At 44.8% G+C, this 23160-nt stretch overlaps 1 protein-coding gene across 4 annotated transcripts in view; it reads right to left on the bottom strand.

Annotated features, from left to right (window-relative positions):
* MINDY2 (MINDY lysine 48 deubiquitinase 2) overlaps nucleotides 1-23160 on the bottom strand; it is a 406879-nt gene that overhangs the window by 116144 nt on the left and 267575 nt on the right. For all 4 annotated transcript variants that reach the window (XM_029574427.1, XM_029574426.1, XM_029574425.1 and 1 more), the window contains exons 4-5: nucleotides 19753-19911; nucleotides 4992-5094 (exon numbers count right to left, since the gene is read on the bottom strand). In XM_029574427.1, coding sequence (XP_029430287.1) covers nucleotides 4992-5094; nucleotides 19753-19911 — 262 coding nt within the window. The remainder of the gene's footprint in view (nucleotides 1-4991; nucleotides 5095-19752; nucleotides 19912-23160) is intronic.

Here is a 23160-nt window from a genome sequence, read left to right on the forward strand (position 1 = left end):
CTCCCTTTCAGCCTCCCTAAGCAGTCAACTTTGTACTCTGTATCCATGGGCATGCAAGAAAAGTTTCAAAGGGACACTCCCTATAGAATGAACATTCAGGGGCTGATGGCACTGCAAGTACTTTAGTACCCACAAACTTTACATGCAGGGATTTCAAAATGATCCCTGGTGGATGTCTGTCCCTTCCACCCCCTTTCCTCGATCCCTGGCAGCAGACTGACCCATATTCTTCTTAATCCCTGGTGATCATCTCTTCTTCCTACCCTCCTCTCATATCCTCTTCCCAAACACCTTCTCTCTTGCTCTCTCCCCATGGTGCCTTCCTGAATGTCTTCTTTCCTGCCCTGATTGCTCCCACCCTTTACCTCTTCCTGAGTGCCTTCTATTCTTTTCTCTGGATCTCCCCTCCTGACCACTGCCCCCATAGCACCTGCTTGAGTACTCTTCCCTCCTTCAATGTTGGGTTCCATATTAGGTGCTACAACCCAAGAAAGAGATCTAGGTGTCATAGTGGATAACACATTGAAATCGTTGGTACAGTGTGCTGCAGCAGTCAAAAAAGCAAACAGAATGTTGGGAATTATTAGAAAGGGAATGGTGAATAAAACGGAAAATGTCATAAAGCCTCTGTATCGCTCCATGGTAAGACCGCACCTTGAATACTGTGTACAATTCTGGTCGCCGCATCTCAAAAAAGATATAATTGCGATGGAGATGGTACAGAGAAGGGCTACCAAAATGATAAGGGGAATGGAACAGCTCCCCTATGAGGAAAGACTAAAGAGGTTAGGACTTTTCAGCTTGGAGAAGAGACGACTGAGGGGGGATATGATAGAGGTGTTTAAAATCATGAGAGGTCTAGAACTGGTAGATGTAAATCGGTTATTTACTCTTTCAGATAGTAGAAAGACTAGGGGGCACTCCATGAAGTTAGCATGGGGCACATTTAAAACTAATTGGAGAAAGTTCTTTTTACTCAACGCACAATTAAACTCTGGAATTTGTTGCCAGAGGATGTGGTTAGTGCAGTTAGTATAGCTGTGTTTAAAAAAAAGGATTGGATAAGTTCTTGGAGGAGAAGTCTATTACCCTGCTATTAAGTTCACTTAGAGAATAGCCACTGCCATTAGCAATGGTAACATGGAATAGACTTAGTTTTTGGGTACTTGCCAGGTTCTTATGGACTGGATTGGCCACTGTTGGAACAGGATGCTGGCTTGATGGACCCTTGGTCTGACCCAGTATGGCATTTCTTATGTTCTTATGTTCCTGAGTACCCATGGCTCTTTCTCAAAGGCCTTCCTTTATGCCTCTTCCCAGAGCCCCTTCCTGACAGGTCGATGCAGAAAGGTGCGTTCAGGGAAACACATAGTTTAACCCTCATTTAAATGCATGCTTTGAGAGTGTAAACCTTACTGCTAATGCAGCAAGGAGTTTTACGCTCACAAAATATGTGCCGAAAAATGTGAGTACTGCTTAGGAACCTCACATGTAAATCCCATGCAAACGAGGGCTTTAAGTAGTACTCCCTGATGCAGAGAGGAGCGCTGGCCTAACCCAGATTTATCTTAACGTCAGAAACAACCCCTAAGTCAGAGATGGAGTTAAGTTACCAGCGCTGCAGTGCAGGCAAATAAAAACACAAAAAAGAAGTCTTCCCCACTCTGCCGCCACCGTGTTGCCATCTGACTGCGGTTAGCTGCAGTCACTTAGCTGGATAAGTCAGTACTTATCCAGTTATCTGGTCGCAGTTAGTCACCACCACTTAAGTTGGATAAATGCGCACTTATTCGGCTGTGGAGGCGGTTAGCCGCAGCCAGATAGCTGGATAAGTACAATTTATCTGGCTTTGTTTTTGTTTTTTTTATTTTCAGCACAGTCTCTTTCTTCCCCTGTTCCTCACCAACACCACCATCCACCCAGAGTTAAAATGTGCCTTTGGCGTATGCAGAACGCACATTTTAACTCAGTCTAGGCGCTTTTTTAACTCCCGATACATTAGCATATCATTTGCTTGCTGCATTGGCAGTTAAAATATTTTATTTTGTGTGTTAAAACTGTATGCTGAAATCCAGCGCATATTTCACACAGATTATTACATTAGCCTGAGGGATGAACCCCCATGCCTTTTCCTGAATACTTTTTTTTCTGCCTTCTATGCCTTGTGGCTCCTTCAACCCTTCTTGAGTGCTTATTTTACTGTCCCCATTTGCAGCTCTCAAATGCCCCATCCCCTTACAATAATGAGCTGACAGGCAGCTTCCCATTTCTTAACTCATGGATTATTAGGAGGTGGTAGGGGGCACAAATGTTCTCCTCTGTCTCTCTCTCATACACATGATCTCAGAGGGTTAGAGGCATGCTGGGCAGGAAGGGGGAAATGAGAGGGGAGCCAGAGCTGTCAGGAGGGACAGGAAACTGCCCGGGGGAGGGGGGGGGGGGTCACTAACACACCACATCAGGGGGTTGGGGCACAGGCATGGGCAGAAAGGGTCACTGCAGCACACTGTATGTTTTTGTTTAACACCAGATAAATTCCAAGTTGCTAAGGGATAAGGCGAGGGTCCAGAGTGAGACCTAAGAGAGGAAGGTACAGCCTACAGAGCAACTTCCCAGACATCTGCAGCTGAGACCTTGTGACCCATTCCCCCCTTCTGTATCTCAACCTTTCGATGCTCCCCACCTTGTGCTTCTCTCTCCTTCCTCTTTGTCTGTGTCCCCTCTGTGTCTCTCCTCTCCCCATCCTGTACCTCTATCTGTCTGTTTCCCACCTATTCCTCTGTCTTGGCAGGCTCACACTGCAGTCCCTCTCTTGGTTCCTGGCCCAGCACATGGTGAGGGAGGAGGTGGAACCAAGAGGTCTATTGCCACAGCGATTGTGGAGCCAGTAGGAATTGAGGGCTGCACTGTTCCTCGCCTTCTCACCCTATGCCATCCAATCACAGCAAGCAATGAGGGAGGAGGCGGGATCCATAGAATCGTTGCTGTTGAGATCTGCAGAACCACTGGGAGCTGAGGGCTCTGCTGTGCCTCCACCTCCTCTTCCTATGCTGTCCAATCACGGCATGGGAAAGGAGGCAGGGAACAGGGATACAGCACAGCTCTCCTCTGACAGCCTCTGACCCTGCCTGTCTCTTTCTTTTAACTAAGAGGCTGTGGGAGAAAGGAGGAGCCACCTGCAAAACCAGACTTTTAGTATCCGGTCCGTCCTTCTGACTGGACACTGCACAGTATGTCTGAAAACCTGGCTGTCTGGTCCAAAACTGGAGAGTTGGCAACCTAGCTGGAAGCAGCACACTTCCTTTCCTCTTCATGTGATTTCAGGCTCTTCGTGGTGGCAATTAGCTGCACTCTTCCTTGCCTCCTCTCTCTGCCAATTCAGGATCTTCATGGCAGCAATCAGCCTCACTCATCCCCACCTCCCATCTGTGTGGGTTTGGGCTCCTTGAGACAATGATTTTCTTCTCCAGCAGCAGCCTTAGAGGCGAGGTCAGCCTGCTCTTTCTCAGCAGCCACACTTCGATTACCTCTCTTCTGGAGGGCCCTCCTGTAATGGTATCGCTTATCTCTAGAGGTCCACAGATTTCCAGGTGGAAACTACTGCACTAACAGAACCAACTGTAACTATCCTGTTTGGGTCAGGTGGCAAGTGCTGTGCACTGCCATGCAAAAGGTCCCTGAGCCTTCCGTTCCCTGGGTTTGCTGGGGATAGGGATGTTGAAGGCGCAGTGTTCACAGCCTCTGGTGGGAGGAAGTCAAGTAAGGTACATATAGAGAGAGTCTATATTACAACCCCCACCATGAGTAATAACTCATAAATCCTTACATGGGGGTAATATCAATATTACATATTACACCAAATTATAAATACATTAATCCATTCAACATGCATATAATAATCAGATTTTATTATTTTTATTATTACAAATTAGAATAGTCTTAAAGTACTATTCTTAATAGTCTGTTAAGCTCTAGTGAGCAGGGAATGTCTCATGTGTTGTTTGTACAGCACTAAATATGTTGAGTAGAGCTATAGAAATGTTAAGAAATAGTAGTAGTAGTAGCTGCTCTATAAAAATTCATTTGGTAGTTTTGTTAACACAGAAGTTCCTTGAGGCTATGCTGAATATATTAATTTATTTATTTATTTAGAGATTCTTATATACCGCGGTACGTATAGATATACATCACCTCGGTTTACAGTAAACAATAAATTAGCAACAGGCTTTACATACAATAGGTTATACCGGAAGTAAACAAATAACAGCCACAGGCTTTACATAAATAACAGGTTTCAGGAGTACATACTATAACTCCTTTAACTATAAAAACCAATGCATATTCTATTTCAACAACGAAGCAGGAGTGAAAATATGCCATTAACCTGTTAACGGCCTAATCCAAAGTCAAGTTAATGTTAAGTCACAGATATATATCCTATCACAATATAGGACATATTTCATTTGTAAAACTTTACAGTATACTTAGAGATTTTTCAGTTTGTTGTAAAAATAAGACGCCAAAGCATCCATAACATGTTAAGGTCATTTTTTACTGCAGTAGGGGAGCAGATGATTCAGAGATATTGCTTATCCTGTCTTTTTAAATCTAAGTGTCTCTCTCTTTGTGTGCTCTATTTTTCCAAGTTGAAATTGTTTAAACAGTCCCACGCAACAAAGACCTGTATGCTCTCAAAACCTAATGTAGATCATCTCTGGATAATTCTAATATTAAACCAGTGAAAAGTCTAAAAACCCATAAAGAATTCAGCCTTCGAGACAAATAAGGCTACTAGACATCTACATTATTTTTATACATGCCTCTCCAACCAAGGGTTCTAGGTCGGTAACAAAATACCACCAAAAACAATCATACAAAATCATGAAAATAAAAACATAAAAGAACCCCCCCCCCCCTGCAAAACTGCAGCATATCTGACTAATGGCCTCAGCTAGAACAGGAAAACTAAAATATTGGAAGCACTCACCCACCTTCACTAACCAGCTCGCTGTTGTCAGACTGTTTACAAAAGATTATCTTCTCCACAAGCTGGTTATAGCTGCAATTACCAACTGCTGACACAATATCAGCAATCTGGAAAGAAGTAATAAACTTCTATTAAACACAGGAAAGGCATCACTTGAATGTAACCTGCTTTAAAGTGGATGAAAAAGTGGAATGTAAATTTAAAAATATATAGGGGATGTATATATATGTGTGTGTGTATGTGTATATATATATATATATTTATAAATATATAATATACACACACAGATGTACTCATAAATTTACAGACCCCAGCAGCATTTGTAAGATGCATTTTAAGAAAACAAGAGTGATCAGACAAAACACATCTTATTTTTAATGTGTTTCAAATTAAACAATTATGCATCACAGAACAGCACAATCATTAAACAAACCTTAACAATAAGGGAAATAATAAAATAGTCCTGTTCAAAAGTTAACTAAATATAGGGGTGTATCAAATCAGGTGAATCATCAACAGGCACAAGAACTGTAATGGAGGACTTTATTCTCTCAAAGTAGTTATTAGGCAGACTTATCTTGTAGATAAACACAGATAAACACAGTGGGGTAGATTTTCAAAGGGTTACGTGTGTAACCCCCGAAAACCTACCCTTGCGCGCGCCGAGCCTATTTTGCATAGGCTTGGCGACGTGCGTACGTCCCGGGGCTTTCAAAAATGGGCGGTCCGAGGGGGCGGCAGCGGCGGTTTGGGGCCAAATCCTCCGGCACAGCGGCCTGTGCTGGGGCATGGCGAGCCGGCAGGCGTAACTCAACGAGATAAGGTGGGGGGGGATTTAGGTAGGGCTGGGGGGTGGGTTAGATAGGGGAAGAGAGGGAAAGGTGGGGGGAGCAAAAAAACCAAAAAAACGTTCTCTCCAAGGCCACTCCGATTTCGGAGCGGCCTTGGAGGGAACGGGGAAAGCCATCGGGGCTACCCTTGGGCTCAGCGCGTGCAAGGTGCACAAGTGTGCACCACCTTGCGCGCGTGTTATAAAATCGGGTGTACATTTGTGTGCTCCAGGTAGCGTGCACAAATGTACCCCGTGCGCTTAAAATTTAAAAACGGCCCCAGTGCCTGTTGATGATCCACCCAATTTGACACACCCCTATATTATTTGGATTTCCTCGTTGGTGTGTCTCACTCTCCACTCGCCTAGTGGTTGTTTGCCTGTTCAAAAGTTTGCGTAACCTTTGTTCTTATTATCATGTATTGCCCCCTTTTGCATCAATGGCGGCTTGCAGTCTTTTGTGATAGCTGTGAATGAGACCCTTTATTTTCTCATGTGATAAAGCTGCCCATTCCTCTTGGTAAAAAGCCTCCAGTTCCTGTAATTTCTTTGGTTGTCTGGCATGAGCTGCATGTTTGAGTTCTCCCCAAAATGGCTCAATAATGTTGAGGTCAAGAGATTGTGATGGCCACTCCAGAACCTTCACTTTCTTCTGCTGCAGACACTGAAGGGTTGACTTGGCCTTATGTTTCAGATCATTGTCATGTTGGAAATTCCAAGTGCACCCCATGTGCAGCTTCCTGGCCGATGAATGCAAATACTCCTCCAATATTTTCTGATAAGATGCTGCATTCATACGGCCATCAATACTGACTAAATTCCCTGAGCTGCTGTAGCTCACCCCCCTCCCCCCCCCAAAAAAAAAACCCAGCAGAGATTCACCTTTAATGCTTTATGGTAGGGATGGTTTCCTTCTCTTCATAGCATTTATGGTTGTGGCCATTCAGGCCAAATTATTTTGTTTCAGAAGTTCTGAGGCTTTTCTAGGTACTGTTTGGAGTATTGTAAGCAGGAAGGAGTATTGTAAGCAGGAGGAGAAGTCCATTAACTACTATTAATCAAGTTTACTTAGGGAATAGCCACTGCTATTAATTGCATCAGTAGCATGGGATCTTCTTAGTGTTTGGGTAATTGCCAGGTTCTTGTGGCCTGGTTTGGCCTCTGTTGGAAACAGGATGCTGGGCTTGATGGACCATTGGTCTGACCCAGCATGGCAATTTCTTATGTTCTTATGTTTTGTGGCATTGAGGCAACAATGGTTTTTTTCTGGGAACTACCATGCAGCCCATTTTTGTTCAAGTATCTCCTTACTGTGCATGCTGAAACACCCACACCACTTTGTTTCAGAGAAGCCTGTATTTCAGCAGAAGGTGCTTGTGAGTTTTTCTTTGCATACCAACAAATTTTCCTGGCAGTTGTGTCTTAAATCTTTCCAGTGCGCGCAAACCCCTGGGACGCACGTAAGTCCCGGGGCTTCGTAAAAGGGGCGGGAGGGGCGTGTCCGGGGCGTGGTCCAGGGCGGGTTTGGGGGCGTGGTGACGGTTCGGAGGCGGGCCGGGAGGGCGGTCCTGAGTCCCCCGGCACTACGGCCTGTGCCGGGGGATGCGAGGTGGCAGGCGTAACTTGCCCAACAAAGGTAGGGGGGGGATTTAGGTAGGGCCGGGGGGTGGGTTAGGTAGGGGAAGGGAGGGGGACGCGGAAGGAAAGTTCCCTCTGAGGCCGCTCTGATTTTGGAGCGGCCTCGGAGGGAATGGAGGCAGGCTGTGCGGCTCGGCACGCGCTGTCTGCCAATTTTGTGCAGCCTTGCACGAGCCGACCCCGGATTTTATAAGATACATGTGGCTACGCACGTATCTTATAAAATCCGGCGTACTTTTTAAAGAACTACCTCTAAGTATGCCAACTTGAGTGTATATTATCAGCCCATAAATTCAAGGGTATGCAAACTTTTAACAAGACCATTTTATTATTTCCCTCATTGATATGGTTTGTTTAATGATTGTGCTATTCTGTGATCCATAATTGTTTAATCTGAAACACATTAAAAATAACAAGCATGTTTTGTCTGATCACTCATGTTTTCTTTAAAATGCTACACATCTTACAAATTCTGCCAGGGGTATGTAAACTTATGAGCACAACTGTGTATATATATCTATATATGTCTACTGGAATGGCTACATAAAATTTTGAGGTTAATCCATTTTTGCTAACAGCAGCAAACTGTATATTCTTATAAGTAGGGGGTCATAAATAGGGGCGAGTCATTGAAAATTCAAGGTTGATACCTAAAAATTCCTATAGCAGCAGGAATCTATTCTTTACATTACTTAGAAATAGAACAGTGCAGATTTTTTTTTTTAAACTAGGATGGTATCATGGCAAGAGAGGAAGTATAATATCAGAAGCATAGGGCTAAAGCATACCCCTCCTTGAAGACCAATAAGAAAGCAAAATGGCATCACAGCCTCTTCCCCCAACCTGCTACCGCTACCCCTGGCTGAGAGGGAAGAGAGAGGAAAAAGGACTGGGGAAGGGGATACAGGAGAGGATGAGGGAGGGAGAAAGACTGATTTTGGAAGCGAGACAAATGAAGGCTGAGGAGGAAAGACTGCAAGAGATTAGGTTCTGTGGAGGGAAAGGACAAAAAAAAAAAAGAGGGCATAGAACGACCAGAAAGTAGGGACTGAAGGAAGATGGCTATGAAGGACTGAACTGCCGGCTGCCCTGCTCACCTTTCCCCAGACCACCACAGACTGCTACCTGGCTCTCAGATTCTAATAAAGTGTTTTGAACATTGCTTGACTGAAATACGACATAGGAGCCAATCATTTATCTAAAATTGTTAAGCCTCAATTCTTCCAAAAAGCTATACATGTAGAATCCATTTTAAAAAACACAATGGCTGGATCTCAAAAGATTAAAAAATGGAGAGATTACTTACCTGATAATCTCGTTTTCCTTAGTGTAGGCAGATGACTCAGAACGAATGGGTATAGTGTGCTCGTGCTAGCAGTTGGAGACGGATCTGACGTCAGCACGTAGTACATAAACCATGCAGGAAGTGCAGAAGCTCAGTAATCTTCCTTGCAAAAGCATTATGGATATATGTGTGACTGACCGATTGATTAACTGAACATGATTAACCTGACCGATTGACAGTAGCTGCAGACCGCCAGTGTTCTCAACCAGAAGGCGTCGACACCCGGCAGGGTGGATGCCCTATGTAAGGAAACATGGCTTACCTTGAAACGGTGAATCCCCATATATATCGGCAGCCGGGCGGGATGCTGAGTCCATCTGCCTACACTAAGGAAAACGAGATTATCAGGTAAGTAATCTCTCCATTTCCTAGCGTGTAGCAGATGGACTCAGAACGAATGGGATGTACAAAAGCTACTCCCGGACTGGATGGGAGGCTGTCCGAGGTCCGGTTAGGATTGCCCTTGCAAATGCTGTGTCCTCCCTGGCCTGGACGTCCAGACGGTAGAATCTGGAGAAGTTATGGATGGAGGACCACGTTGCCGCTCTACATATCTCTGCAGGCGACAGCATCCTAGTTTCTGCCCAAGAGGCCGCTTGTGCTCTGGTAGAGTGAGCCTTGACTCCTAGAGGTGGTGGTTTTCCCGCTTCTACGTAGGCCACCTTGATAACTTCTTTGATCCAGCGAGCAATAGTCGCCCGTGAGGCTGCTTCTCCTTGCCTCTTCCCACTGTGAAGGACGAACAGGTGGTCCGTCTTTCGTACTGTTTCCGACATTTCCAGGTATCTGGACTGCAGCCTGCCGATGTCGAGATGACGCAGTATTCGACCTGCTTCTGATTTCTTCAACCCTTCCATGGTTGGCAAGGATATGGTTTGGTTGAGGTGGAAGTGTGAGACTACTTTGGGTAAGAAGGAAGGAACCATGCGAAGATGGATAGCCCCTGGGGTGATTCTGAGAAACGGATCGCGGCAGGACAGCGCTTGTAGCTCTGAGATGCGGCGTGCTGAGCATACGGCCAGCAAGAACACCATCTTCAAGGTTAACAAACGGAGGGACAGGCCTCGGAGGGGTCTGAAGGTGGGTCCCGCTAGGAATTCCAAAACTAGGTTGAGGTTCCACAGGGGCACTGGCCATTTCAGTGGCGGGCGAATGTGTTTGACTCCTTTCAGGAAACGTGAAACGTCTGGGTGTGTGGCAATGCTGTTGCCATCACACCTGGGGCCGTAGCAGGATAGCGCTGCCACCTGAACCTTGATTGAATTGAGGGACAGACCCTTCTGAAGCCCATCTTGCAGGAAATCCAAAATGATGGGGATTTTAGTGGCATGTGGATTGGTGCTGCGAGTTTCGCACCAGGCTTCAAATACTCTCCAGATCCTTATATAAGTTAGTGATGTGGAGAACTTGCATGCTCGTCGGAGTGTATCTATTACCGACCCCGAGTATCCCCTTTTCTTCAGCCGAGCCCTCTCAATGGCCAGACCGTAAGAGAGAATTGAGCTGGATCCTCGTGGAGGATGGAACCTTGTCGCAGCAGGGCCCTGTGAGGGGGCAGGGGTAGAGGATCCCCTGCCAGTAGTCTTCTCATGTCTGCGTACCAGGGTCTTCTTGGCCAGTCCGGGGCCACCAGAAGAACTAGGCCTCTGTGCCGCTGAATCTTGTGTATAATGGCGCCCAGCAGGGGCCATGGGGGAAGGCATATAGCAGGATCCCGAGGCCATGGCTGCACCAGGGCGTCGATCCCGTGGGATAGAGGATCTCGCCTGTGACTGAAGTATCTGGGTACTTGAACGTTGGACCTGTCCGCTAGTAGGTCCATGCCCGGAATCCCCCACTGATCCACAATCATCTGGAAGGCCGTGGATGACAGCTGCCATTCCCCCGGGTTTAGGCTTTCTCTGCTGAGGAAGTCTGCCGCGGTGTTGTCCTTCCCGGCGATGTGGACGGCGGAGATGTCCTGGAGATTTGCTTCCGCCCAAGCCATCAGGGGGGCTATTTCTAAGGATACCTGTCGGCTTCTGGTTCCGCCCTGTCGGTTGATGTATGCCACCATGGTGGCATTGTCCGACATCACTCTGACTGCTCTGTTTCGAAGTCTGTGGGCAAAACACAGGCAGGCTAACCTGACTGCCCGTGCCTCTAGTCGGTTGATGTTCCACCCCGACTCTTCTCTGTTCCACCGCCCTTGGGCAGTTAGCTCTTCGCAGTGTGCTCCCCAGCCGCTCAGGCTGGCGTCTGTAGTGAGCAGGGTCCAAGTTGGGGAGGACATTTTTGACCCCCGGCTCGTGTGGCCGGGCTGCGGCCACCATCGTAACTGATTCCGTACTCTGGCCGGTAGAGGTAGATGCATGGTGTATGTCTGTAATCGTGGGCTCCACCGAGATAGGAGGGCGCGTTGTAACGGTCTCATATGAGCCCGTGCCCATGGTACCACTTCCAGAGTGGACGCCATTAGGCCGAGGATCTGTAGGTAATCCCAAGCTGTGAGCCGGGTGGTGCTCAGCAGAGTCTGTAAACGATTCCGGAGTTTTGATCTCCTCTTGGAGATCAGGCTGACTTTGTCTCCCTGGGTGTTGAATCGGACTCCTAGATATTCCAGCGACTGCAAAGGCTGTAGGGAACTCTTGTTTATGTTGACTACCCATCCTAGGCTTTCCAGAAGAGATATAACTCTGTTGGTTGCCCGGTGGCTCTCCTCCGGTGACTTTGCCCTGATCAGCCAATCGTCTAGGTAGGGATGGACGAGAATTCCTTCCTTCCTGAGTGACGCCGCCACCACTACTATTACCTTGGTAAAGGTCCGCGGCCTGGTGGCTAACCCGAAGGGTAAAGCCCAGAACTGAAAGTGTTGTTTCAGGACTTTGAAGCGTAAGTAGTGCTGGTGATCCCGATGGATTGGGATATGCAAGTAGGCCTCTGACAGATCCAGGGATGTGAGATACTCCCCTGGCTGTATTGCACTTCAGACTGTCCGCAGAGTTTCCATGCGAAATCCTGGGACCCTTAAGTGCCGGTTGACTGACTTGAGGTCTGGGACGGGTCTGAAGGTGCCCCCCTTCTTGGGTACGATGAAATAAATGGAGTAATGCCCAGAATTTATCTCCCATGCAGGCACTGGGATTATGGCTTTCAGGGACAGGAGCCTCCACAAGGTAGCTTCCAGTGCCGCCCTCTTGAGGGGTGGACAAGGAGATTCCACAAACTTGTCCGGAGGGGGATGAAGGAAGTCCAGGTAATACCCTTCTCGGATGATGGCGAGGACCCACTGGTCCGAAGTAATCGCGACCCATCTGCGGTAGAATAGGGTTATAGCCTGCCCCCTATGGCTTCTTCCCACAGATGGGTCGGCTGATTCTCATTGTGGAGTGTGGCCGGGACCCGAACCCGAGCCGGTTCCCCTCTTGTTGTGCCTGGTCCGAAAGGACTGGTTCCTGGTCTGAGAACGAGGTGCTTGGTAGCTAGTCCTGTAGGGGTTGAAGCGTTGAGAGCTTCTATCTCTGGCTGGCCTAGGAAAAGGGCACTGGTTCCTCCTTGACTTGTCTTCTGGTAGACGGGGTAATGGAGAGGCGCCCCATTTGTTAGCCAGTTTCTCGAGGTCGCTGCCGAACAGGAGGGATCCCTTATAGGGCATTCTGGTAAGGCGCGTCTTGGAGGAGGAGTCGGCTGACCAATTTCGTAGCCAGAGCTGTCTCCTGGCTGCCACTGAGGATGACACTCCCTTGGCTGCCGTACGAACTAAGTCAGAGGCAGCGTCAGTGAGGAATGAGAGAGCTGATTCCATTTCTTCTCCCGGGGTGTTGTTCCTGGCTTGTGATAAACAGGAACGTGTCACCACGGTGCAGCAGGTCGCGATTCGTAGGGGACATGGCTGCCACCTCGAAGGCTTGTTTCAGAATGGTGTCCAGGCGCCGGTCATGCGCATCCTTGAGGGCCGCCCCTCCCTCCACTGGAATGGTGGTGCGCTTCACAATTGCGCAAACTATGGCGTCTACCTTGGGGCACGCCAGCAGCTCCTTGGTTGCTGGGTCCAGGGGGTACATGCTAGACAAGGCCCGACCCCCTTTGAATGAGGCCTCCGGCGCATTCCACTCCAGATCGATTAGCTGCTGTGCTGCTTGAAGGCCCTCTAGCAGGGGGTTCATTCTAGGTTCCCCTGGGGTGCCTTGGCCCGGGATAGCCAGCTCCGACAGGCATTGGGAGACCAGGTCTGGGAGATCCTCCTTAGGAAAGAAGCGTCTCATGGCTCGATACGGCTCTATCCCTGAGGGAATGTCTCCCTGCTCGGGGAGCTCGCCTTCTTCCTCAGAGCAATCTGAATCCCCATAAGTGGGGCTTCCGGGTGGCCGTGCCTAGGTCTAGAGGGTCCAGGGGGGCAGGGTCATCCGGTACGTATGGGTCCGTTCGGGGATCAGACTGCATTTTGACAAAGGCGTGAATCCCCTTGAATAATTCCACCCAGGAGAGCGAAGCAGGTTCTAGCCTTAGGGGCACCAGGTCTCTAGGGTTCCCCAGCTGCTCACCTCAGCCTGCTAGGTCCGGGGTGTTCCCTGAGGAACTGACAATTAATCTGGGCTGGGACCGGCCCTGGCCTGGAACTCCCAGAGCCTCCTCACATTGGGCACATAGGGAGTCTGCTTCCTCGCTCTGTGTGGCTCTGAGGTGGCATGCTGAGCAGAGGCCTAGAGCTCTTATGCCTGATTCTGAAGGTGCCGGCTCTGTGGACGCATGGGCTCTCATACGCTCCATCGCGTCTGTTATCTCTATGTGCTGGTGCGCTCCCAGCCGAAAGTATGCGCCTTGTAATATGCACGAAAGATGTGCGCCTATCAACGTGCGCCTATCAACGTGCGCCTATTAATGTGCGCCCATCAATGTGCGCCCATCAAATTACTTTCGGGCGCCTAACATACGTGCCCGTTGCTGTGCGCTCAGTCTGGTCTGAACACTAGATCGAGGCGGCGAACCAGGGCAGATGTCGACGGCGAGCAGGCAGGCAAAATGGCGGGCTTCCAGGTAGGCAGACCCCGCTAATCCTCGCTCTTCGGAGACCAGCAAAGTAAAGATGTATGCCTTACCTGATCTTCGGCGCTTCCAGGCTGCGACCCGGGCGGTCTCCGGCTGCGGGGGGAGAGGGTGATTACAGTCACCGCCGCGCTCGAGGAAGTGCACCCGCTGCCTCTAAGCCGTGCCCGAACTCGTCTCGCTTGGGGGCTAAGTCCTCACCGCGAACAGATCGGGACCGAGGCTGCCTCTATGCCACGCCCGAGCCCTTCTCACTCGAGGGCTAGGTCCCTGCCACGATTCGGCCACCGGACCGAGGCTCTTACCTCCGAGGGACCACGGAAATCACCTCGGGAAACTCAACTGGGGGAGGGACCCGAGGGTATCACCGCAGGAGTGCGGGGCTCGTCTTGGTAGGATTCTTCTATGAATTTAATCGTTAGAATTTGGAGGAACGCTCAGCGAGCATGAGGTAGCTCCAAACTGCTTTGGAGACGGAAATTACTGAACTTCTGCACTTCCTGCAGGGGTGTATGTACTACGTGCTGACGTCAGATCCGTCTCCAACTGCTAGCACGAGCACACTATACCCATTCGTTCTGAGTCCAGCTAGTAAATGTATTAGTTATATTCAGCAGTACCCCTTTTGTACACATATGTTCATATTAAAACACTCAAATGCACTAGCAGAAGAGGACTGGCATAAAGATATTCAAGATTTCAAATTAGGATACAGCAGGAAAGTCAGATAATAGTTTTTTTTTTACCCTGTTTATTTCTACAAGGCATGTGATATGATTTTAGCATGTTTTATGAAATAAAAAACATGCATATGATTTCAATATCTTCATCTTCCCTATGACACTGATGACACAGGCAAAAGAAACCAGACCATAAGTAGCCTGAGCAGCAGGCCAGGCCTGCCAAGGCCCCACAAGCCTTGCCAGCTAAAGACACAGATGAGCTAGCAGCTGGGCACATGCAGCCTACCCTGGCACATCTTTTCACGCTTCTAACTGTATGCTCTGCCAAATGCCAATGGTCATGCCAGATGTTGGTGGGAGGGTGAAGAATGGGACAGTGTGGAGGTTATGGAAGACGAGCACCGGGGGAAGTAGATGTAGGGGCATGAAGAAAGTACAGAGAGAGAGAAAGCATAAATTAATACACATAACCCCACCTGTCCAAAAATACTATAAATACTAATTCCACATAAAACATGCTCTTAAGTTGCCATTCAATTCGACTTGCTTTTATTTTATTCTTCTGATAAATATTCAATGCTCTTAAACCATTAATCTATAGGGAAGCTTTGAAATAACTTGCTCGTGTGCATTTTATCACCTTCTGGTTCACTATTCATTTTGTTTCTTGCTAGCACCAAATCACTGATTATAAATAAAGTCAATTTATGTTGTTGAATTTTAAAGCACATACTACTAGTAGTGCATATCCTTAATAGAACAAGCCAATGATTTGGGGATTAGAGTGCATATGATGAAAATGTTCAGACTCCCACGACTACAACTTTGGATCTGGAAGTTTAGGCAACGTCAAATTTAAATTATGTAAAGAATCTTTTTTTTTTTTTTATTGAAAGTAATCCAAAAGTTCAATATTGCAGTTGTTACTTTAAGGACAAGTTATAGTCCTCTTACAAGAAAAGCTCAGTTCCTCTTGAAACTTCTGTCCCTCCCAATACAGGAGGCTGTATTGGGAGGGACAGAAGAGGAAAATCTTTGTAAATATCTCTTTTAGGACTGACGTCGCTTGCCTGAACTTCCAGATCCAAAGTTGTAGTGCATCACACTCCTAGGATTCCCATATTCTATGTGGTTGCCTTAACTTCACTTTTCTACTGAAAATGTTCAGAGTCCATGAATTTGTAAGATTCTATCAATGATCATTTGAGGGCCATTGCCAAAGGAAATATCAAATAAATGTTACCCAGAATGATGATGATTTCTGCCAGCCTCGCAGTTTCTTTTCACATCACCTTTACCTACACATTAATTGTGAAAATGTCTAGTGCTGCACTAATATTAACATGAATTTATGTAACAATCAAAAGATTCAGAAAGTATTTTTGCATTATGCAGTTAATAAGGCAATTTTACTGCAGCTGTCTACAATTGAAAGCTAGCACAACCCGATGTTTCATATATTATGGGAATGCTAAATATATTTTTTCAGAGCCAATACAGTTACGTAGTTATTTAGACAGACCATCTTGAACCTAAATGAATCCAGGAGTGTTGGTTAAGAATATTAGGTTTATTGGCTAACCTCAAGTATCAGTATTTCATATTTGAACTGTTTAGATTACTTTGTTCTGCTTAATATAATCTTGGTCTCCCCCTATTGCCTAAATGTATTATAATGCGTTCTTGATCAGGATAATGTATTTTCTTTTGCTCCAAATGTGAAGAATTTGGGTTTCCTTTTTATTTCTGGAATATGAAGAATGCATTGGAATTTACTTGTATTGAAAATAAAAAATTAATAAAGCATAAATTTAAAAAAAAAAAAAGAAAGCTAGCACAACCCATCATCACTGGCAGAAAAATTACAGTAGAATACCCAAAGGCAACCACCAAAAAGTACGAAGCTTTCCACTTCACAAAGAAAAATAATCTAGTATTTTGAGACTTGGCTAAAACACACAGGGACCTCTGTATGTTCTTTTTCCATTCCCTTTTGCTCTGTGATATGCTGTCCAGGGTTCTAGTACTGGCATAGAAGTTATAGACATCTACAACTAAAATTCCCAGATCTATCGCGGGGACTCCACAGTCAGTTGGGTTTTCAGCCTATCCACAGTGAATATGCAGCAGATATATTTGAAAACAGAGGAAACCCAGCATAAGATAATTAATCTCATGCATATTCACTGTGGATTGCCTGAAAACCAAATTAGTTGTAGGGTCCCCAGGACAGGTTTGTGAAGTCTTGATCTTTAACCTATAAGACATTTTATTAGTGGACAACAGTTCAATAGAAATACCTTCAGGTCTTTTAAGATCAAGCTGGATGGTTCTAGTGCAACATTTCCCTTCTTCCCTATAAAGCTTCACTTCAAACTAAAAACTCTGCCTGCAATTCCTTCACATGACCCCTGGGCCTTGCAATGTTCAACAGAAAGCAGCCTAACACCAATGTTCAGTAACAGCACAATTCACTCAAATTCATTTTGAAGGCAAGCAGCAGAAAAATATCACCTTTTACTGAACATTAAACTGGAAGACATTGATAAAAAGAAAATACTCCTCACAGCTCAAAAAAGCTATTTGGAATGTACAGGAGGTGGAATCACCACAGATACTCCAGTGACACCTTTCACTCTTCCCACTAACATGTCCTCGTACACCTATTCACTCACATATATAAATATATGAGCTTCTTATCCAACACTAGCAACCGTCAGCTCCAAACATATTTACCCTTGTTCCAAGCTCACATAAATCTAGGCGAGAGTATTGCTGCCGCAGTCCCCTCATTTACTATCTGCACGACTAACACTTTAAACCTTTTTTTATGCTTACAAAATATTAAAGTTAATATCTACAAATCCTGTTTATGTCACATAACTCTAGAACAATTTTAGCTACCTTCTTTTTTTTTTAAAGGATGGATAAAGTTTCCCATGAAAAGTCTGTTTTCAAAGGGTTAGTGTTACCCTTCCTACAGTGAATTGTGGTGCTCACATTCGAAAAAATAATTTGGCTTACATTAGCCTATATAACATGTATACATCTCGTTTATCCTGAGCCTAGTTTTACTTATTCTCATAGTTTTATAACACTCCTAGTAAAATGCTCCAAGCATTTATTTGACCAATGACAAGGGATATAAATTTTAATCAATAAAATTTATTCCCTTTCTTCTTCTCTCCCCCTCCCGCCACAAGACACATACTTTCTGCAATCATACATGTAAACCCTTTTACACATATTGACCTCTCATCTCCTCAGGTACATATCTGTGGACTATGAATCCTGACTGTAAGGATATTAAAAGACACAATCAGTGCTCACAATCAGTTCTGCTACATTAGCTAGCAGGAATCAATCACACTGAGTACTCATAGCACTATAAAGCACAGCTAGAAATAATCACACTTTGATCACACTACCTCAAACTCATATTTCATGTACACTCATCCACTTCCTGCTAAACATGCGTACCTCTTCTGGTATACACAGCTCCAGTGAACATGCCAAACAATCAATAACAAACATTTAAATAAAAATAAAATCTGGTACATGGCTATAAGCTCTCTTGCAGGGGTGAGAGGCAAGGTATGGCAGCTGCTTGAACACGCAACATGTTTTAGTAGGGTGTAAAAGACAATACAAAACAAGAACAAAAATCATATTAACCACCACAGACGCAGAAGAGGAAAAACAGATAAAGGAAATAGCCTAGACAGAAAATTAACAGAAAACAAATATTAGAAGGAGAGACATGCATAAGAATATACATCAAAGTAACAAGAATGTAATCAAGCACATGTAAACCATGCAGCAAAGAAAAGTTAAAGTCGGATTACAACCAAGAAATCAGAAGCATGCTTTATGTTGACCACCAAAACCAATCAACAGTCCCCCACCTCAAACAAATAAAGCAGTTACTTATCTTGAACAGGTGTTTTCTGAACATTGCAATTCACCTGTTACAGAAACGAGTTATGTGACTATGCTAGACTCAGACAACCATTCCAAAGCTTTCTGGAAAAGCCTAAAGACCTTTACTGCACATGTACAGGAGCTCCCGTGCTGCCAGAGTCCTACTTCTTCCATCAGTTCCATTATCCTGGTGACCTTGGGCAAGTTACTTTACCCTCCATTGCCTCAGGTACAAAATTAGATTGCAAGCCCTCTGGGGACTGGGAAATACCTACAGTACCTGAGTGTAATCTGCTTTAAGTGCCAAAAAGCAGAATATGATGATCTAAAATAAATAATAAATATCACAGCTTTGACTGGGGAAAACAACTCTAGAAGGGCATGAGGCAGGGTTTGTGCACCTAGTGAACTGCTGTCTTAGGAGAACACCTGTTACAAGTAAGCAATTTTGCTTTCTCTAAGGATAAGCAGGTTCACCCAAGTGGGATTTCCTATGCCTTCAACAAAAAAGAAGGGAGCTTTTGTTGCACAAATTTGTGTTTTCTGTTTTACATTTTTTTTCACATGTGAAAACAAGGAAGACAACCTGAAACAACATAATGGGCCTTAGGAGTTGGGCTGTACCAACAGAGAACAAACAGTCCAAAACTATTATCCTGGCAATAGACCAACTCTAAATAGTAATGGGATAATTATTTGTGGACTGAATACCATGTCATAGTCTTGCAAATCTCCTCAAATGAGGTAGACCTTACATGGGCAACCAGCATCACCTTGGCCTTTACATACCCTTATAAAGTTCAAGGAATTGCTCTGGATGAAGGGGTGTTAATACCCTTGCTCACCCTCCCCCATCTTCAAAATGTTTTACTTAACTTGACTTAGGTCAGGTACCAAAACCCACCCCACTGCTTTCCAGAAAAAGTTTAAATACAAAATGAAGGCATATACTAATTTACCAAAGACTGTAAGCATCCATTTCTCCAACATAAGGCATTTATGTGACAGAACGGCAAACTAATCTGACTGACAAATTCATTCTTCTCTAGTTTGTAAACCCCATCTATTTAGGAAATAGGGCTCTGCGTAAATCACTGTTTAATGTTGCAAGTGTTCCTTTCACCAAAATATTATCAGCTAATGAAAAATAAAGGACATATTTTAATGTATTAACCAGAATATACAATCTTAGCTTATGCTATTGTACTGAATTATATATGCAGAGTGCAGGTGTATGTGTTGTATGCATTCAAGAAGCTTTTCTACAATACTTAATTGACTGCTTATAGTAATAATTGCACCATGCAGAGAGATATATCCTTACCTGAGGGTCCACCAACCATCCATGGTACAAAGGTATATCAAGAAGGTCAAATACTATGCATTCAGGAGTATATTCAAATACTTGTACTCCGGTGAACTTCACATTCACATCCAAGCCCGTCTGTAATTTATGCAGAATGGCCATCGCATCACTCATATTCTGACAACAGAAAGCAAAGTTTGGACTGAGCAAACAGCAATAGTAGGGAATGAGAGAACTTCTAAAATGTCTATCAACTTAAATATTGTTCACATGAGTAGAACCTATTATACGGTGGCAGGCATTTGTAATATTTCTGTCAGCCTTGATAACAAATCGTCGTAAACATTTGTTCTTTCAAATAGTCACAGCAGATACTAAAAACAATTTATGAAATTCATTTTAATAGAATGCAAAGATGTACTTAAATATGTCTTTAATGAGAAGTTACATATTATTAAAAACCTGTTACATACATTTTTAGTTATTCAGAATAAAGTAAATGTCAGTTATAATATGGGAATTAAAATTGAACAAAGGAAGCAATTCAGTGTAAAACAGTATTCAAAATCCCAATCTAATAAATAGATGTTATGACTATTATAATAAAAATAAATTGTAAATTGGTGTTTTACCATGTTCTATGAATTGATCCCTGCTGTAATTCTATTAATATTTATTTTACAAAAAGCTAAAGAAACAATAGCAGAAAAAAAATTAAATCCAAGCCTTACTACACAGTAGAAGTCAATATAAAGTACTAGGAGCAGCCATCAAATGGTCAAAATCAGATGACAATCAGTGACATTGTATAAGAATACTAATAGCACAGATATGTCACACAATAAATGCATTGCTCCAGCCCCTTCTCCTCAAAACTTTAATATTATTTTTTTATTAAAAATTATATTCCGCATCTTCTAGTAAATATTTAGTGTGAAGCACAAAATACCATTCATAGAAGAAACTATATTAAAATATTAGAAATAATCAACTAAATACAAAATACACTATAAAAACAGTAAAATACATCAATTGTTGCCATTTTTACCATTTTGTCTACTGCTGAAAATCCTAGACATATGCATCTAAAAAAATTTGCTTTCAATTTCTTTCTAAAAATCTAATCTTTTTCAAACCGCGTTCCATAATGACGGAGAATAATAGAAAATGCTCACATACGTGTAGACTAAAGTTTATAGTTTCAGGCTGCGGGGATAAATAACAGATTAGTGTGATGACCGCAGTGCCTGTGCAGGGAGCATAAAATGTCAATTTATCTGCCAAGGAACATGAATTTTCAATTGTCAATGGCTTAGGTACAGTAGTTAACATTTTAAATTGACATCTCCATTAATAGGTAACCAGTGCAACCTCTGCAGGGAAGGAGTTATATGTTCCTTATATCTGAAACCCGTTAAAAGCCTAGCTGCAGAATTTTGAATCAACTGTATGGCATGAATCTGCATATTTGGGAGGCAAACATACACGCTGTTACAGTAGTTAAGTTGACCAAATAATAAAAACTGTAAAACTGTTCTAAATAAATGTGTGGTGAGGATAGTTTTTATTGGTTGCAAGAATTTGAGTTTAAAAAATCCTTTCCTTATCACATATTTTAACTGAATCTTAAAGGTCAACTTTGAGCCTAATGAGACTCCCAGGTTTCTTGTCTCATCAGACACATGTAATATAGCTTCAAAAACTGAAGTAGGCATAATACTTCCAAATCCTCAGCAAGGAAGCCTTTCCTACATTTAAGACCAGGTTACTGGACATCAAGCAAGCAGAAACACATGCCATACACTCCGTAAGACATAACTCTGGGAATGAATCATCTAAAGGTAGCACAGAAAACTGAATGTCGTCTGCTTATATAAAATGAGCTAAATCTAATAATCTCAAAATAGCCTGCAAAAGATATATATAAATATTAAAAAGCATGGAGGAGAGGGCAGACCCTTGTGATACATTGGAAGTAATATTAGTCCAAGCAGAATAAATCATTCACCTGAACATGCTGTTGACAACCTTTTAAAAATGTAGAAAACCACGATAAAACCATCCCCTCTATTCCCAGTTGATTTAAAGGAGCTAATAAAATCTCTTGATTTATGATATCAAATGCAGCTGTTATATCTAGCTGCACTAAAATCCCTGTTTCTCCGTGCTCCATCTTTATAGACCTTCATTTTCGGTTTATGTTGCATCCATCGGTCTCAGACGACTTCGACCCTTGTGCCTCACCAGTAGTATAATGGGTACACGATCAATCAAACTGATTGACAGGTGAGATAAGGATGACAGCAGCCAATCAGCGTTCACTTCCGGTCTAAGCCCCGCCCACGCCCCGCCCACTCCCCATAGAAGTGAATGGGGTGTAGCCACGCCCCCTCCCGCCTCCTCCCGCCCTCGACCACGCCCCCAACCACACCCCTTCCGCCACAGGCCCCACCCCTTCCGCAGCCAATCAGCATTCACTTCCGGTCTAAGCCCCGCCCACTCCCCATAGAAGTGAATGGGGGTGTAGCCACGCCCCTCCCACCTCATCCCGCCCTCGACCACGCCCCAGGCCCCACCCCTTCCGCCCCAGGCCCCACCCCTTCTGCCCCGGCCCCACCCCTTCTGCCCCTGGCCCCCGCCCCAGACCCCGCCCAGACCCCATCGATGCTCCTCCCCTCCCAATAGAAGTGAATGGGGAGCCCCTCCCACCCCCAAACCGCCCCCCATGATGTCACGGATGACCCCGCCCACACCCCAACCCCCAAGCCACACCCCCCTGTGACGTAGCGGGTATGACATCACCGGAAGTCCACCCCACACCGCCCCCCAAAAACACACCCCCTAAAACGTCATCAGAAAGGGTCCTGTCGCTTTTTTAATGATGTCAGTATTAATGGACTCTGGCTGTTTTTGATGATTTCACCGGAAGTACAATACAAAAGTCCCGAAATATGCGCTCCTAGAACCTCCTGATGCCTTTTTAATGATGTCGGAGCCGGTAGTATGCTTTTAGGAGGCAGGAAAACTGCAGGAAATATGCTTTTTTTCTAGCCACTCTGTTTTTAAAAAACCAAACAAAATACAAGCTGATAGGAGGCAGAAAAACAGTGGCTCGTTCTGTTGACAAGGATTTGGTTTTTTTTTTAAAACAAGTGATTGAAGCTACCGGTGGTGAATTGCATGAACTGCAGGATCAAACTTTGCAAAAGACAGGTTTTTTTTTTTTTTTCCAAAAGACTAGGGACCGGGTAGTATAAAGGGTACGCTGTCACTCAAACCCCCAAGCCAAACCCCCCAGTGATGTCACCAGAAGCCCAAGCCCACCCCTCCAAGCCCTTGCTGTAGATAGGCATGCCCCAATAAAAAAAATTACCAGAGAGCAGGCAGGAAACTGTGACTCATTCTGTACACAGAGACAGGGGAATC

Source organism: Rhinatrema bivittatum, chromosome 13 (genome assembly GCF_901001135.1).
Source record: "Rhinatrema bivittatum chromosome 13, aRhiBiv1.1, whole genome shotgun sequence".
Taxonomy (NCBI): Eukaryota; Metazoa; Chordata; class Amphibia; order Gymnophiona; family Rhinatrematidae; genus Rhinatrema; species Rhinatrema bivittatum.